This window comes from Grus americana, chromosome 9, assembly GCF_028858705.1.
Source record: "Grus americana isolate bGruAme1 chromosome 9, bGruAme1.mat, whole genome shotgun sequence".
Lineage (NCBI taxonomy): Eukaryota > Metazoa > Chordata > Aves > Gruiformes > Gruidae > Grus > Grus americana.
Genome location: NC_072860.1, coordinates 335,094 through 349,162, shown reverse-complemented (window position 1 = coordinate 349,162; position 14,069 = coordinate 335,094). Strand labels below are relative to the sequence as shown.

At 46.2% G+C, this 14,069-nt stretch overlaps 1 protein-coding gene across 8 annotated transcripts in view; it reads right to left on the bottom strand.

Moving 5' to 3' along the window:
* The window catches only part of FARP2 (FERM, ARH/RhoGEF and pleckstrin domain protein 2), an 81,978-nt gene that overhangs the window by 16,059 nt on the left and 51,850 nt on the right, over window positions 1–14,069 (bottom strand). For all 8 annotated transcript variants that reach the window (XR_008578258.1, XR_008578259.1, XR_008578260.1 and 5 more), the window contains exon 14: window positions 7,309–7,487. Coding sequence is in view for 5 of the 8 variants with exons in the window: in XM_054835148.1 (XP_054691123.1) it covers window positions 7,309–7,487 (179 nt within the window). In the remaining 3 variants the exon portion in view is untranslated. The remainder of the gene's footprint in view (window positions 1–7,308; window positions 7,488–14,069) is intronic.

The window sequence follows — 14,069 nt, the reverse complement described above, 5'->3', positions numbered from 1 at the left end:
TGTGCCAATTCCTTGCCTGGTGAAAATAAATGACAGCAAACCCATTTGATTTGTGTGAAAATCTGGCCTTCTCCATCGTTGTCCCTCTTGAGGGTAATACAGCTTTGAAAATTATTTCTCCCTTCTCCTTGTACGTACCAAGGTAATAAAAAATTCCCCTTTGAGAGATGCTTTGAGATGCCCTCAGCACCACCAGCACGGCTACTCAGTGCTTCCAAACGCTCCATCTCAATATCGCTCATGGAGGAGACGTTCCTGGTTGCTCAGGAATATACTCACTGAGTCCATCTTAGCCACACAGAACCCCTGGAAGTACGTATCCCCAAATAATTAATTTTGAGAAACTGTCTACGCTCTTTTCAGGTTATTTTATGGTAGCTACTGTAGCCGCCTCCCTAGGGGTACCAGAGGACATACTTCCTTCTGTTCCCTCCATAGCCATCCTCTTAACTTTAACGTCCCTGTCTCAGGTACCAGGCGTCAGGGAAAGTCCTGCCCAACCTCGGCTTCAGGTATTTTTTATTTTTCCTTGAGCTATTTACCTGGCTGTAGCCTCATAAACCCTCAAAAATGCTGTTGAACCTCAGTGGGCATCCTTCTCAAACAGCCTCTGCCCAAAGGATATGACATCATTTCTCTGACCTCACTGGAGGTGACACAGCTCATCTCACCCGTCCTGAAGCACCCTGTTTATAAACCGATGGAATGACACACGCTAGCTAGACTATAACTTCAGCGGTCTCTTACAGGATATGAGAACCACTGCTAACAGATACGGGGTTTCCGCAACACAGCTCTGTGTACGACGACTCCTGGGCTCTGCACAGGATGCTATAGCGCACGACGTCCATAAGGGACGGACTGATAGGGGAAAAATAAAGAGTTTCCCCACGGCAAAGCAAAGCTGCATTAGAGAATTAACCACAGGCTGCGACAAGAGTAGATCACAGGGCGCCTCAGCTCTGTAGCCATGGCAGAGATGACCCTGCTGCGAGCTCTGCGCAGCATCACCGCACGCACGCGCATCCGCTGCCTTCGTCCCTCTCCTCAGCATCACCTCTCCGCTCCGGGGACTCCCCGGCAGCCTCCCAGCTCACCTGGACCTGCCACCACCTCCTACCCACCTAAAGCAGCGGCTTAAAGAGTTGCCCTCAAGCGATGTACGTCATCTAGTTTAGTCTTGAGAACTCTGGAAAGGACCCTGCCTGTCCCCAGCTCAAACCTGGTGCTTTGATCCTCATTGAGTGCTTTTTCCCCATTCTCAAAAATATTTTTCTGGATTGTCTCTTCCTTAAAAACTTACAGAGCGTGAAAGCGTGTGAAAACACACCGTGCCCACAACCCCGCTCTTTTCATAGCCTGAACGGACCACCTTTCTCATCACCTTTGAGCACTTCTGCAGGTTTGCACTTTATTCTCCAGCTGACTGCTTGCTAGCTTGAGGCACAGAAGATGCTTTTCGTTTCCCAAGCATCTTCTCTTCCTTTCTCCCTCCCACCTTCACCACCACTTTCTGTTCACTCTCTGAAGTTCCTGCTGCTTTCCAAATTGCTCCCTGCTGAAATTTTGTGCCCTTAATTTTCTTTTTTTTTTTTTTTGTTGAGCACCAGTCCTAACTGAATCCCCCGTGCTGAGCCCTGGCAGCAGCTGCCGGGCAGACCCTGCACCAGAAGCGCTGAAAAGTGGCACGGCTGTCGCAGTGCAACAGGGACCCTGCCGAACACCTTCGTCACTGGTCAGGCACTGCAAGAGGAAAGAAAAGCAATCCACGCCTGAAAAATTTAAACACAAGAACTCTCTGAGGAGGCAGTCTGCTTCCAAAGTCCAAGGAAAATGCTCCTATAGCCGTAGGCAAACATCCCCACTTGGAAAAAGTAGTGTTTCACCGTATTACGTACGCACAGTCTCACCTGGAAACCTTCCAACATTGACTAGGTGCAGCTACGCCAGCTCGTGTCAAGCAAAGAGCTCTACTCTGAACTAATAAAGGCCAAAAATAAAGGACTATGAGACTAGGAAAGACTTTCCTGCCTGCCTTGTACCCAGACCAAAAAACTATCAAGTCTAGCAATAAACAAAGAAATAACGATTCCATGCACACACAAACGCTTAACTTTGTGCTTCAAAGACCAGGCTTCAGCAGTGTTCGAAACAACTCTGGGGGGGGGGAACTCACCAAAAAACCCACACCAAAAGAGTCCAGCTTCTACGCACTTTTCAAGTGGGTTGCTACAACCAACCTCCGCTAGAAAAGCGACAGGGAGAAACCTACCAGTAAGATGGAGGAAAACCACAGTGACTTAAAAAGAAAAAGTAACGAAAGCCCTTCAGCTTTCTCAAGGTTTCAGCACAGCAACAGCAGCGTCACAGCAGCACGGAGCGGGAAGCACACGCTGCAAGAGCCGAAGAGTTTGCTGGCGAGTTTACACGCAAATGCCCTGATTAACCAGGTGGAATTACAGCGGCATCAGTACCCTTAAAATCAGAACTCTATTAATAGACATAGTGTAAGACTACATTTTTCTTGTACAATAAAGCTGTAAAACTGCTGTGAAATTTAACTTGGTCAAATTTAACTAATTTAACATTGATTTCCGCCTGGGTTTGCTTCACTTAAAATACTGTCTTTGAATGGACATCGAAGCCTTGGAAGTCTCAGAAGTTGACCAAGCTTAAGACCAATTACAATAAAAAAGTTCCCTTCCAGGATTCTCACTTTAATAAATTAGTTTCAGTCTGAACAAGAACTCAAGTTGCTGAAATATCAGACTTTGCAGAATGAGGCAGAAAGGATTTGGCTTCAGCGTTTAGGACAGGTAACGCAGTCACTGCTCGTTATTTCCAGGCTATACTATGCCTGCTACAAGGATAAAGGAGAGGAAGGATTTAAAAAAAAGAAAACTATTGAAAACTAATGGTAGAGTGATCTGTCAAAGCTATACACTCTACCTCAAAAAATCTAAATGATATGAGGAGGCTGAAAGTTGGGGTTAGGTGGCTGGAAGCAACCCACAGAGTTGGGTTGTTTCCATCTCAACTCCCAGTTATTGGTTAAACCTTCCTCTCTCCTGCAAGCACTTACTCATACTACGTCCACACCATGGGTGGTTCATAGCAGCGTCGCACGATCTGACTTGGTTATTTGGGGTCTCCAGGAGAGGAGTGCCTGGAGGATTGTCCTGCCAAGAGCTGCTTGTGTCTCTCATGCCGCAGCACGTGGCTCCACGGAAGATCTCAGAAAGGTCCCCTTAGCGTTCAGGAGCAATCACGGGAGAAGCGAGCTTTGGAAGCACTAAATTCAGAGCGCCTTTGCTCATGGTGAGATTTCTGCTATGTTCACCAAGCAGCCAAGAGTCAGGATGGCGCAGAGATCTCCAGATCATCAACTGAAATGAAACAAGAGTGAGCAAGCTTGCACCTGCTGGCACCACAAAGTACCCAAAGACATGGTGAAGACACCACACAGCATGGGCTTGTGACCCTCTTGCCTGAGGATCCTGACAGAAGTAAGAGAACCAGAACGTTGGATGGGGAAGAGCAGGAGTAAAGAGCACACAAGGTAGTTTCTTCTTTAAGGCCGTGCAGAAAACTATAGTCAGTGTGGCCACTGACTCCATAAGGAACTGAGTTTGGATGATGGAGCCTTCCTTGCACTGTAATGGAAGGTTCTGGATCCTTCTCAAGTACCAGAGTCAACAAACCTGGCTGCTCGCTCTCTCTGCAAGCAGGCAAGGCAAGGGGAGCAAAGCAGCTGGCAGAAAAACAGCCACGAAAGTCTGCTCTTAGGCAGACTTTATCTTAACGGGAGAAACGCAGTGTTCTGTGGTGTGCAGTTTCTCAGATACTACATACCATGCCCCTACAAAGGCAAAGTCTAGTAATTTGTTATCCACATCTGAAAAGCAGTCAAAGAATGCATGTGTCAATGTATGTATACACACACGCACGTTTATTTCTCCCAAGTGCATCTAAATGCTTAAGAAAGTCATTGCTTAAGAAAGAGGAGCTGGCTGGACTAGAAGATCTCAAGAGGTCCCTTCCAAGCTCAGTGACTCTGTGGTTGCAGACTGTTATTGCTGGCAACCACTGTGAAAGCCTGATAACATGGCGCACTGCGCAGAAAAAGGAAAATCCGAATCACACGCTGACATCTGGCCATCTCTGTCATTTTGAAAAACTGTGGAGGCACACGAAGCCACTCCTCACCGAAGCACACGATCAGATGTCGGTATGAAGCAGTACGTCAGCTTTGCCACGCAGACCGGAGGAGGCTGGCTGCACAAAGTACGTAAGACTCTGGAGAAGCTCCTGCGATACCTTGGTCAGAATTTGCGGACTGCCACCACTTACTTCACCTTTCAGAGAGGCTCTGCAGCGTTCCAGTGTGCAAAGGGATACCGACAGAGATGATGCACTGGGGCAGAGAGGCCTAGCTCGGTGGTGCTGAAGCACAGACCGAGGAGCTGAAGCTCATGTCTCAAGACCTGAAGGTGAAGCAACCTCCAGAACAAGGAACAATTTATAATTAGGATTACCTGAGCAAGCAAGAGTGAGCCCTGAGCTCTACATGGGGATGAAGAAAGCTCCACATTGTAAAATGCACCTCCCTCAACTTTGCAGCTTTCCATGGTGATGTTGGGGAGTTCACAGGTAAGGCAACCAGTGCTTACTGGTGGAAAGAAAGGAAAGCAGGCTGGGCTAAGGGTCAGTACCTAGACACAAGCACATCTTGTAGAGCCAAAGTCATTCCTGCTTTGAGATTTGTTGCACCTACAAAAGTCAGAGGTATTTTCGCCTCCCTCTTTTCAGAAAGCAAGCATCAAGCTTCTGCAAAGCCAGGGCATTGTCAACCTCTCACCAGACAGAAGAGTCAGCCATGGAGAGGGCAGCTCCGATAATGCCATCAGCACTGCTGAACAAGCCAGTGACTCACTGGATGTAAGAGGATGCACCGTGATGCCTGCTGCTGAATCCCAGACTGGTCGGGGTTGGAAGGACCTCTGGGGATCATCTCGTCCAACCCCCTGCCAAAGCAGGATCACCCAGAGCAGGTTGCACAGGATGGCGTCCAGGCGGGTTTGGAATCTCTCCAGAGAAGGAGACTCCACAACCTCTCTGGGCAGCCTGTCCCAGTGCTCGGTCACCCGCAGAGGGAAGAAGTTTTTCCTCATGTTCAGGTGGAACTTCCCGTGTTCCAGTTTGTGCCCATTGCCCCTTGTCCTGTCACTGGGCACCACTGAGAAGAGTCTGGCCCCTTCCTCTAGACACCCACCCTTTAGATATTGATAAGCATTGATCAGACCCCCTCTCAGTCTTCTCCAGGCTAACCAACCCCAGCTCTCTCAGCCTTTCCTCATTGACGTGGTTTAGCCCCAGCCGAGCACCACACGCCGCTCGCTCGCCCCTTCCCCAGCAGGATGGGGAGGAGAACGGAAAAACAACGGCAAAGCCTCAAGGGTTGGGATAAGGGCAGTTTACTGGGACAGCAAGGGAGAGGGAAACAATCAACAACAGCACTGATAACAGATATTCACAATGGGTGAGAACAGAGAACAATTTACCGAACCCACGACGGACTGACCTGATGCTCAGCCCGTCCCGGAGCCACACCGAACCCGCCCCTGCCCAACTAGCCCCCTTTTATGGTGAGCATGACGTCCCATGGTATGGAACAGCCCCCGGCCAGCTTGGCTCACCTGTCCTGGCTCCTTGTGAAAATTAACTCTATCCTCGCCAGAACCAGGACACTCATACCAGAGATGCTCCAGTCCCCTCCTCATCTTCACAGCCCTTCGGCTGGACTCTCCCCAGCAGTTCCCTGTCTGTCTGGAACTGGGGAGCCCAGCACTGGACAAAGAACTCCAGCTGTGGCCTCAGCAGGGCAGAGGGGGAGGAGAACCTCCCTCGACCTGCTGGCCACGGTCTTCTCAATGCCCCCCAGGTACCGTTGGCCTTCTTGGCCACGAGGGCACACTGCTGGTCACAGAGAGCTTGTCCACCAGGAGTCCCAGGTCCTTCTCTGCGGCGCTGCTTCCCAGCAGGTCAACCCCTAACCTGTACTGGTGCCTGGGGTTATTCCTCCCTAGGTGCAGGACCCTACACAAAAGCTGAAGTTGAAGTCAGGTCCTCTACAGCACGAGAGGAGAACCCTCAGGACCATTCCAAAGGTCCTGTTATGATTAGAAAGAATGGCTTGGAGGACCAACGTATGGTGAGATGGACCAATAAGACCCTAGTGAGACTGTGTGGGAAGTAAGGAACCTAAGAAGAACACGCCTTATGTATTAACTAATGTTAGCTCTGTGCTATTCTCTACGCTGGTAAATTAAATTATTTTAGAATATATTTTTATTAATGACACACAGCACTTTGCACAGACAGCACAGTCCAGTGAACTGACACGGGTTAAACATGACAGTATTCAGCACAGACAAGGTCAGGTTCAATGCCACTGCGTGACACAATTTTTCATTACTGAATGAGCCAAAGGCAACCGATTTCCAGACTCAACAGCCACCTCCCCCAGCAGCCTTTCAGCGTACCACCCTGGCGAGAATCACCTCGAACCATTCACCTGCTTTGGAGTGTCCTTTCCATAGTCTCAGCACAAAGACAAGAGGTTTCTACATTCTGATATAATAGCTACAGTCCAAAAGGCGCCAAGCACACCGCTACCGTTTTACATCAAATACACATCAACTGTTTCCCCCAAACTGTTCACCTCAGGAAGCCACATCTCTTACAATATCTCAAGTTGGAAGGGACCCATAAGGATCACTGAGTCCAACTCCCAGCTCCTCGCGGGACTGCCTAACGCTAAACCATATGACTAAGAGCATTGTCCTTGAACTATGACAGGCTTGGTGCCGTGACCACATCCCTGCAGAGCCTGTTCTGGTGACCGACCACCTTCTTAGCGAAGAACCTTTTCCTAATGTATAATCTGAACTCATTTCCATTCTGGGGTATAAAAGGCAGATTTTGAGCAGAGCTCCCCGCCGCACTGGGGCCCTTGACAGCAGTTCCTGCTCAGACAGTGGGAGGTGGTCCCGGCACCAAGCAGGAGGTTGTCCCAGACACCAAGACCACCCCTATGCAAAGCAGGCAGTGGAGACTCCTGCCATAACGGTGAGATAAAGAGACCCAACCGAACCTCCAGCACTGCAGTTTTCCACGCTAAACACCAAACACATCTGTTCTACCACAAAATATAACGCAATCAACATTCAGTGACCAGAAAGCACAGCTCCTCACCTGAAACCATCACTTTTCCCATCACGTAAATTCCCAGTTGCATCATTATCTTACCTTACGTTTCATTTCGTCATCCTCTTCCATCCTGGCACCGCCAGCATCGCTAAGGACAGGGCTCAGAAGAGGAGATGAACCCTGGCCAGCTGCGTTCAAGTTCACCTGAAACGCCGGGTTCAAGCCCAGGGGGCTCTTCAGCACGAGGGAAGAGAGCTGAGGATGCTCCACTGGGAGGCCTGCGTGGGAAGAGAACAAGAGATGGAGTAAAAAGGAGAGAAAATGGTTTCAAAGAGAGCACATCTGAGATGATTACCCACTGTTACTGTAAGCCATAATTGCGATCTCACATTATTAAAAAAAAAAAAAAGGCAAAAGAAAAAAAAAGGCACGTATCTCCAGACTTAAGTGCAAATCTCAAAGCAAACGGAGCGTTCCCTGCAACCGAGCTGTTACGCGGCAGCTCAGTAAGGACAGACCCCTCTACGACTGCATTTAAGGGAAAGGATAAATTGTTCAGCATCTAGGAAAAAGCGCTCAGTTCCTCCTGGATTTTGTGAAGTAGCAGCAGGGTTCGTAACATAGGATTAGACTGCAGTAACAAGAATACAGCTTTTAATTTTTCCTTTTGAAAATAAGAATTACTTTTCACCCCAGGGAAAAGCCAGGCCAAAGCATTCCACTACTGTCCACTCCAGAAAAAAAAGCTAGAAGATAGAGATTGTTAAAAATACATTCAGAAACCAGAGAATCTCCAAAATTGTACCAGCGGGCGAGGAAAACAGATTGCTGTACAAAAAGGGACCATGCAAGAGATTTCATTCCTGGCTATTATAAGTATAGGAACAGAATAATCTACCAATCTCAAAGGAAAACAATTTTGCAACACTGAGTATCAATTGGATGGACACAATCCTCTTGCACAGCAAAGCCTGTCTGAAGCAGGAGTAACATGCGCTGCTTGGCTTTAGATTATTAATTGTCAATTTTATTTTTTTTTTACATTATTATTTCATTTGTGATCTTTAGAGATTTCTGACGTACGAGGCACCGGCACAGTGAATTTAAGCCTACAGGCAGCAGCTGCTCTCCTCTCCTCTGCAGACACCCCTCGGGGGTTCACTGCTTAAGCAGCTCCGCTTTTTGGGACCAAACGAAGGCAACAGACACTCCAATTACACTACACCCACAAAATCCCTACCTAACCTCACCTATTTTTTTTTTTTCCTGATCTTCCCTATGACAAAGAGACAAGCTTTGTGAGATCGGGCAACTGAATGGGTACCAAGCACTTCAGCGTCTACCGCTTCCACCGCGCTGCTCAAACACTCGGCCACGCTCGCAGCCCTCCCCGGCGTGATTTGTTGTGCGTTACAAGCAGAAAGCCAGGGCTAAATTACCTGACCGAAGGCAAACAGAAAAATCAACAGCGAAGTCAAAAATGCCAACTCATCCATTCCCAGACTACTCAGAAATCATCCCAAAAGGCTTTTTAAAAAAAAAAAAAAAACCACCAAACCAAAACCGAAACCCCCCCAGCCCCTGTGGCTATCCAGTATCTCTCGACAGACCCAGGGCACATGTGCTGGAGGAGGAGGAGTCTGGAGCTTTGCGATTCACTACTGGCAGGAGCGGCTGGTGCTCTCTGGCTCAGGAAGCAAAACCACGGCAAGGCGCCCGGCAGCAGGACAATGGCGAGGGAGCCCAAGCGCGTATTTTCACACTGACAAATGCAGGAAGCTAAACAGTGCTGCGCTCGGTCACCTGGAAGAGATTCAGACCGTCGAGGCTGCGGAGTTAACTATTAATACACTAGTCAAGCACAGGCATTCTGGAGCAGATTTTTGTTTCTGCCCGAGCATTTTCTTCACTCCCACTGCTTTTAACGTTAGCAGGGGAAAGCAACAACGTCTGGCATTTGTTTCACCGATCAGGGGACAGGAGTTTATTGGAAGTTTGCTTTCACATGTCAGGGATGCTGAAACAACAGCTCAAAAACAAATAAGCTACAAGCTTACAGGGGCGAGGAGCTTCTTTAAAGCCTTGGAACTTAACGACACGTTCCAGAATTTGTAACTTGAATTGCTTCTGAACAGAGCAAATGTTCAGAGGCAAAGGGAGCGAAAGGGATATAACTTGCTACAAACTCCACTGCCTGCCTACGCCAATCAAGTTGTTGTAGTTTTTGTCACCTCCAACAGACGCCGGCATTAAATGCATTTCAAACACTTGCTCATTTCTATGTGACAGCGAGAACCCCGTTGCCCAAAGCCAGAGCGATTTATGAAAACGAGAGGCAGGTTCAGCTCCTCGAGAAGCCCGAAACAACACGCAGAACCCGCGCTGCCGAAAGCACAGGGCTTCCTCTCGCCCCCAGCCTGGGGCGAATGCCGGTCCTTCCTCGGGGCCGTTCCCCTGGGATGAAGGCAGTACGGAATTCAGGAAAGAGCTGTTAGAGCTGCAACTTGTAACAGGCTGTCAACTTAAACGGCAAACTCTGCAACGGCACTTTCCGAGGTTAACGTGACTTCCAAAATTTGTCTTTTCTAGGAAGGACTATAAAACGTCACGGAGCAGCTCAGGTTAGCTTTTTTGCTAACGTTTGTTTAAATGTTTGATATAAACTCAACATCTTGGCAGATGACGTTACAAGCGTGGACTGAAATTTTCATTCTTGTAATCCAACATTATCTCTCCACCAGAGCAGCAAGGGGGGAGCTCCCAGTCAAGCAGGGAAGATGTACAGATCTCTGTTCTCCTGGGGAAGGGCGGTAAAGGAAGAATCCATGCAACAGTTGGAGCAAGAGTTACTGCTTTCCACAGCTCTTCAACGTAGAAAACTCCTGATTAGGTAGAAACACCGGTGCAAAGATCAAGACGCGTGAATGATTTCCTCCGACATCAAACCGTGGTGCACCGAGGTCTCCCTCGCCCCGCGGGCAGCAGCATCCTCCAGGTACACTAAAAGGAACTATTCTTTGCGAGGGATGTTTCCATGTTTCAGCCCTCTGCACGAAGGGAAAATTTGTTCTCTGCATGCAAGTCATAAAACAAGCAGCCCAAATCGGGAAGCCTTGCTGTAAGCAGGAGTCAGGGTTTCCGTGCCGTGACATGGATATTCAACGATGTAAACCAGACTCTCGCACACACGACTGCGTTCTGGACGTGACAAATTTCTGCTTTCACATCACACACAAAGGCACTTAATGCAACATCAGAAAATGTGGAAGTTCAGTGTAATGTTCCACATACTCAACGGTCTTGAAGAAAACTAACGCTTCTTAGTTAATTACACTACATAGTTATAACCATGTATCCGTAAGCAAACCAACCCACAGATTCATAAACAGACCAGCACACATATAACTGGAAAAGAATAATAAAATAATCAAGTTGAACAGTAAAACATTGCAAAAACGCTGTAGTTTGCATGAACACAGCTATGGACTTCAGCGAGGATGCTAGCTGATCTCTCACAGCTACTGCAGAGTATTGTCAGACCGTTTTATTGTGGTTTATACTGCCTCCTCCGTTGTCCAGGTATAAAAATGCAAAAGCCTCTATCTAATATATAAAACTATGACTTAATACAAATGTTTGTCCACTCTACTTTTTACTGAGAGCATCTTCAGTGTATACAGATGTGAAGGTTCATACTCAAATTGAAAAAGAATTATCTTTAGAATATTATACAAAACCAGTCATGAGAAGTTCATTATGGGATTACAGAACAACCTTGAAGCCAGCTGCTGTAGCCATGACCTTACCTGGTATTTTCTTCAAGAGTTCGTGAATCCCATCCCTCTCACTGACATTATTACAGTTAACACACAATTGTTTTATTTTTTTTTTTCCACAATATACCTTAAACAGGTCCAATATCCACAATCCATTCTTATTTGCTTTGCTAATAGAAATACAGCAGGGATCTTCTCTAACTGTCTGGCATTTCACAGGGAATACGCTGCTTTACCCCTTGCAAACTTCAGAGATGTGGGTAGTAAAGGAAAATTTTGGAAAACTATCACCCGACATCAATCAGCAATGCCAGAGAAAGCAAGGGAGAAAGCACGCAGCAGCCAGGTTTTAAGTCGGACTCGTAATTTGCCACGAGCATAAACCAGGTTTGGACCCACGTAAGGGACAGCAGCAGGCGACATGCGCGAGAGAGAAAACCACCTTCCCGATCAAACTTTCAGAGTAAAAAGAAACTGATACCTGTAAAATTACAACTATTTTCTGCAAAAAGAAGAAAAAATTGAGTAAGAGGAGAACAACCTGCTTGATTAGTTTCTTAACCATTACACTAAATTTTATCATTTGAACCATCAGGAGCCTCTAAGTTTCTGTCATCTGAAATCAGTCGTGTGACGTCTTTACTCTAATGAGCTACTAGAAGATGCCCATATACACATATATACACACACTAAGACACTTTTTTATGGTTATAAACCAAGCTAAATTGAAGCATACTTATACAATAGTTAAGGGAGAGGATATTTCATGCTTCTGAACTCCCACAAAAGGAAATGGGGCGGGGGGGGAAGAACCGGAAACAAACTTCAAATTGTGTATCTAAGTTTTAATTGCAGCTTTAATTTTAAAAGTGGCTCTGGAAAACTGGCATAACAACCCCAACATCTCATTTTTCTGTGTGCCATGCGAAGCATGTCAGCTGACACTCAGAAAAAGCTTTTGCCTTTCCCCCACTATCTCCTGTACACCTTTAGAAGTACAATGCAAAATTCTGTGTCTTTTGGGAAAATTCTGTCTATGGGAAACATTCAGCTCCAGCAGCAAAAGGGAGGTGGTCCAGGTCCAAGGCGGAATCTGGACTACAAAAAAAAAAAAAAAAAAAAAAAATCACTGCAGCCATGGTGATGCTAACGGAAAAGACTAAAGTTTGATTTTCAGATCTGAAATATCCAATCTATGCCCTGCCATACTTTACCAACATCACCGGCTATCTGTTGTTTCAGAAAAAGAGAAGCTCCCAGCTCTCAGCTCTGTGGGTTTTCCTCCCGGATTAATACAATTTTAAATGGTAACTCTCCCACAAGGGGACTAGGTCAGTTTATTACAATACAGGTTTTGCTAGTTACATTCATATGGCCTAGCTATTACTAAAAGTTTAAGTAGCTGCAGACTTAATTTGGTTTACACTGAGATAACAAGCTTGATAATAAGATAGTAAGATAAGCTTTTGGCATCACTTCTCAGTTATTTTTCAGAGGATATTTCCATTCTGCAAGCTAAATTCAATCTCTACACATAAAGCCAGATTTGAGTGCAAAGCTTGACAAAAATAAAATGCAAGTACTGGTTCTGTAAGCTTTAGGCTTGAATGCTTAAAACAATTCAAAGACTGACAACAAAGACAGCATCCCAATAACAAAGAGTATTACTGGATGGACTAAAACCTACATGAGGTTCAAATGTTAGCAATTTGATTCCTTATCAGAAGGGAGCGCCCCTCACATTTCCCCAGCTGATTCCCTTTAAAGATGTAAGTTTTTTATTATTAGTAGTAGTACTTGAAGCAAGTGAGATCCTTTTAATGCCGAAGCCCTGCAGTGGCCGACCAGAGGACGGTGGGAGCCCGCTCAGAGCCCCGTCCTGCCCAATGCCCAAGCTGAACCCATCGCATGCACAGAGCAAATTATTATTTCGGGAGTGTTCTACCAGCTAATGCGCTACAACTGAAATCTGGAACATCTCCGATCTTCCTTATTTCAAAATATCACAACTAATACGTTTTTCCCCCTGCAAACCTTCCCTTTCAAATAATGAGGGAAAGTTGGGAGACAGAGAATCTTGAAAAAACCCCCATTATCTACAAGACTTTAAAGTCAAAGATTTCTTTGTTTCTAATCCTCAAATGGGTACAGATCACATTAAACATTAGAGCATGTTTATAGCACTTGGCACGTGCCCCCGTGAAACCGTATGTACCTGAGAAGTTACACCCACACGCGATACCACAAGGAGAGTCCTAACGTTGGTCCCGGTTTTAGTTATGTCGGGGATCTGAAATGACCACCCTTCCTTTGCCACCTTCCCCCGCTGTAAAGGCTGCGCTATTTGCGGGCAAGAAAGAACGCGGGGCTGTTGTTACAGCCTGCACGGTGTAAGCTTTTACACTGCCAGAGTTAAACAGAAACCCCTGCACGCTGCGTGGATGGCTTCGATCCGCCTGTGCTCAAACTACGCCTTTGCACGAACCTCTGTTTGCAGCATCGGTGAAAGGAACGGTCGGGTTTTCAACCTCAATCGCTTTTTACGTCAGGTACCTATTTTCCTTAAGTCTATGTAAAATTGGTTTAACTTTGCAGCAAAAACAATCAAAGCAAAGTTAATCAAATTCCACCCCGTAATAAAATGATATAACGTGCTATGTTCTAAAATCTCCTGATGTTCAAAAGAAGGTCAGAGCCACTTCTGCCCAATAACTCCTCCTTGCTGAAAAGCAAAGTTTTTTGGAGTGGGTGTTTTCATTGTTTTATAAGTCAGCAAACATAATATGGAGAATAATTTTTTTTAATAAAAAGTCAGTTCAAACAAGCTAAGAAACCTGCTGAGTTTACCTTTTTTTAATAAAAGGTCAGTTCAAACAAGCTAAGAAACCTGAGTATTATTTACCAGTAATACAAGTATTACTGACTTTTTTTAAGCGAATGTTTCCATGCTTCAGGAAAAGAGAATTTACCCACACATCAGTCAGACTCTTGGAGGAGAACTTTCAACCTAGAAAACGTGCAATTGCCTCCATACCCTATATTTGCAATAAAGGGCAGGCTTCCAGTAAAAACAAATATGGGGGG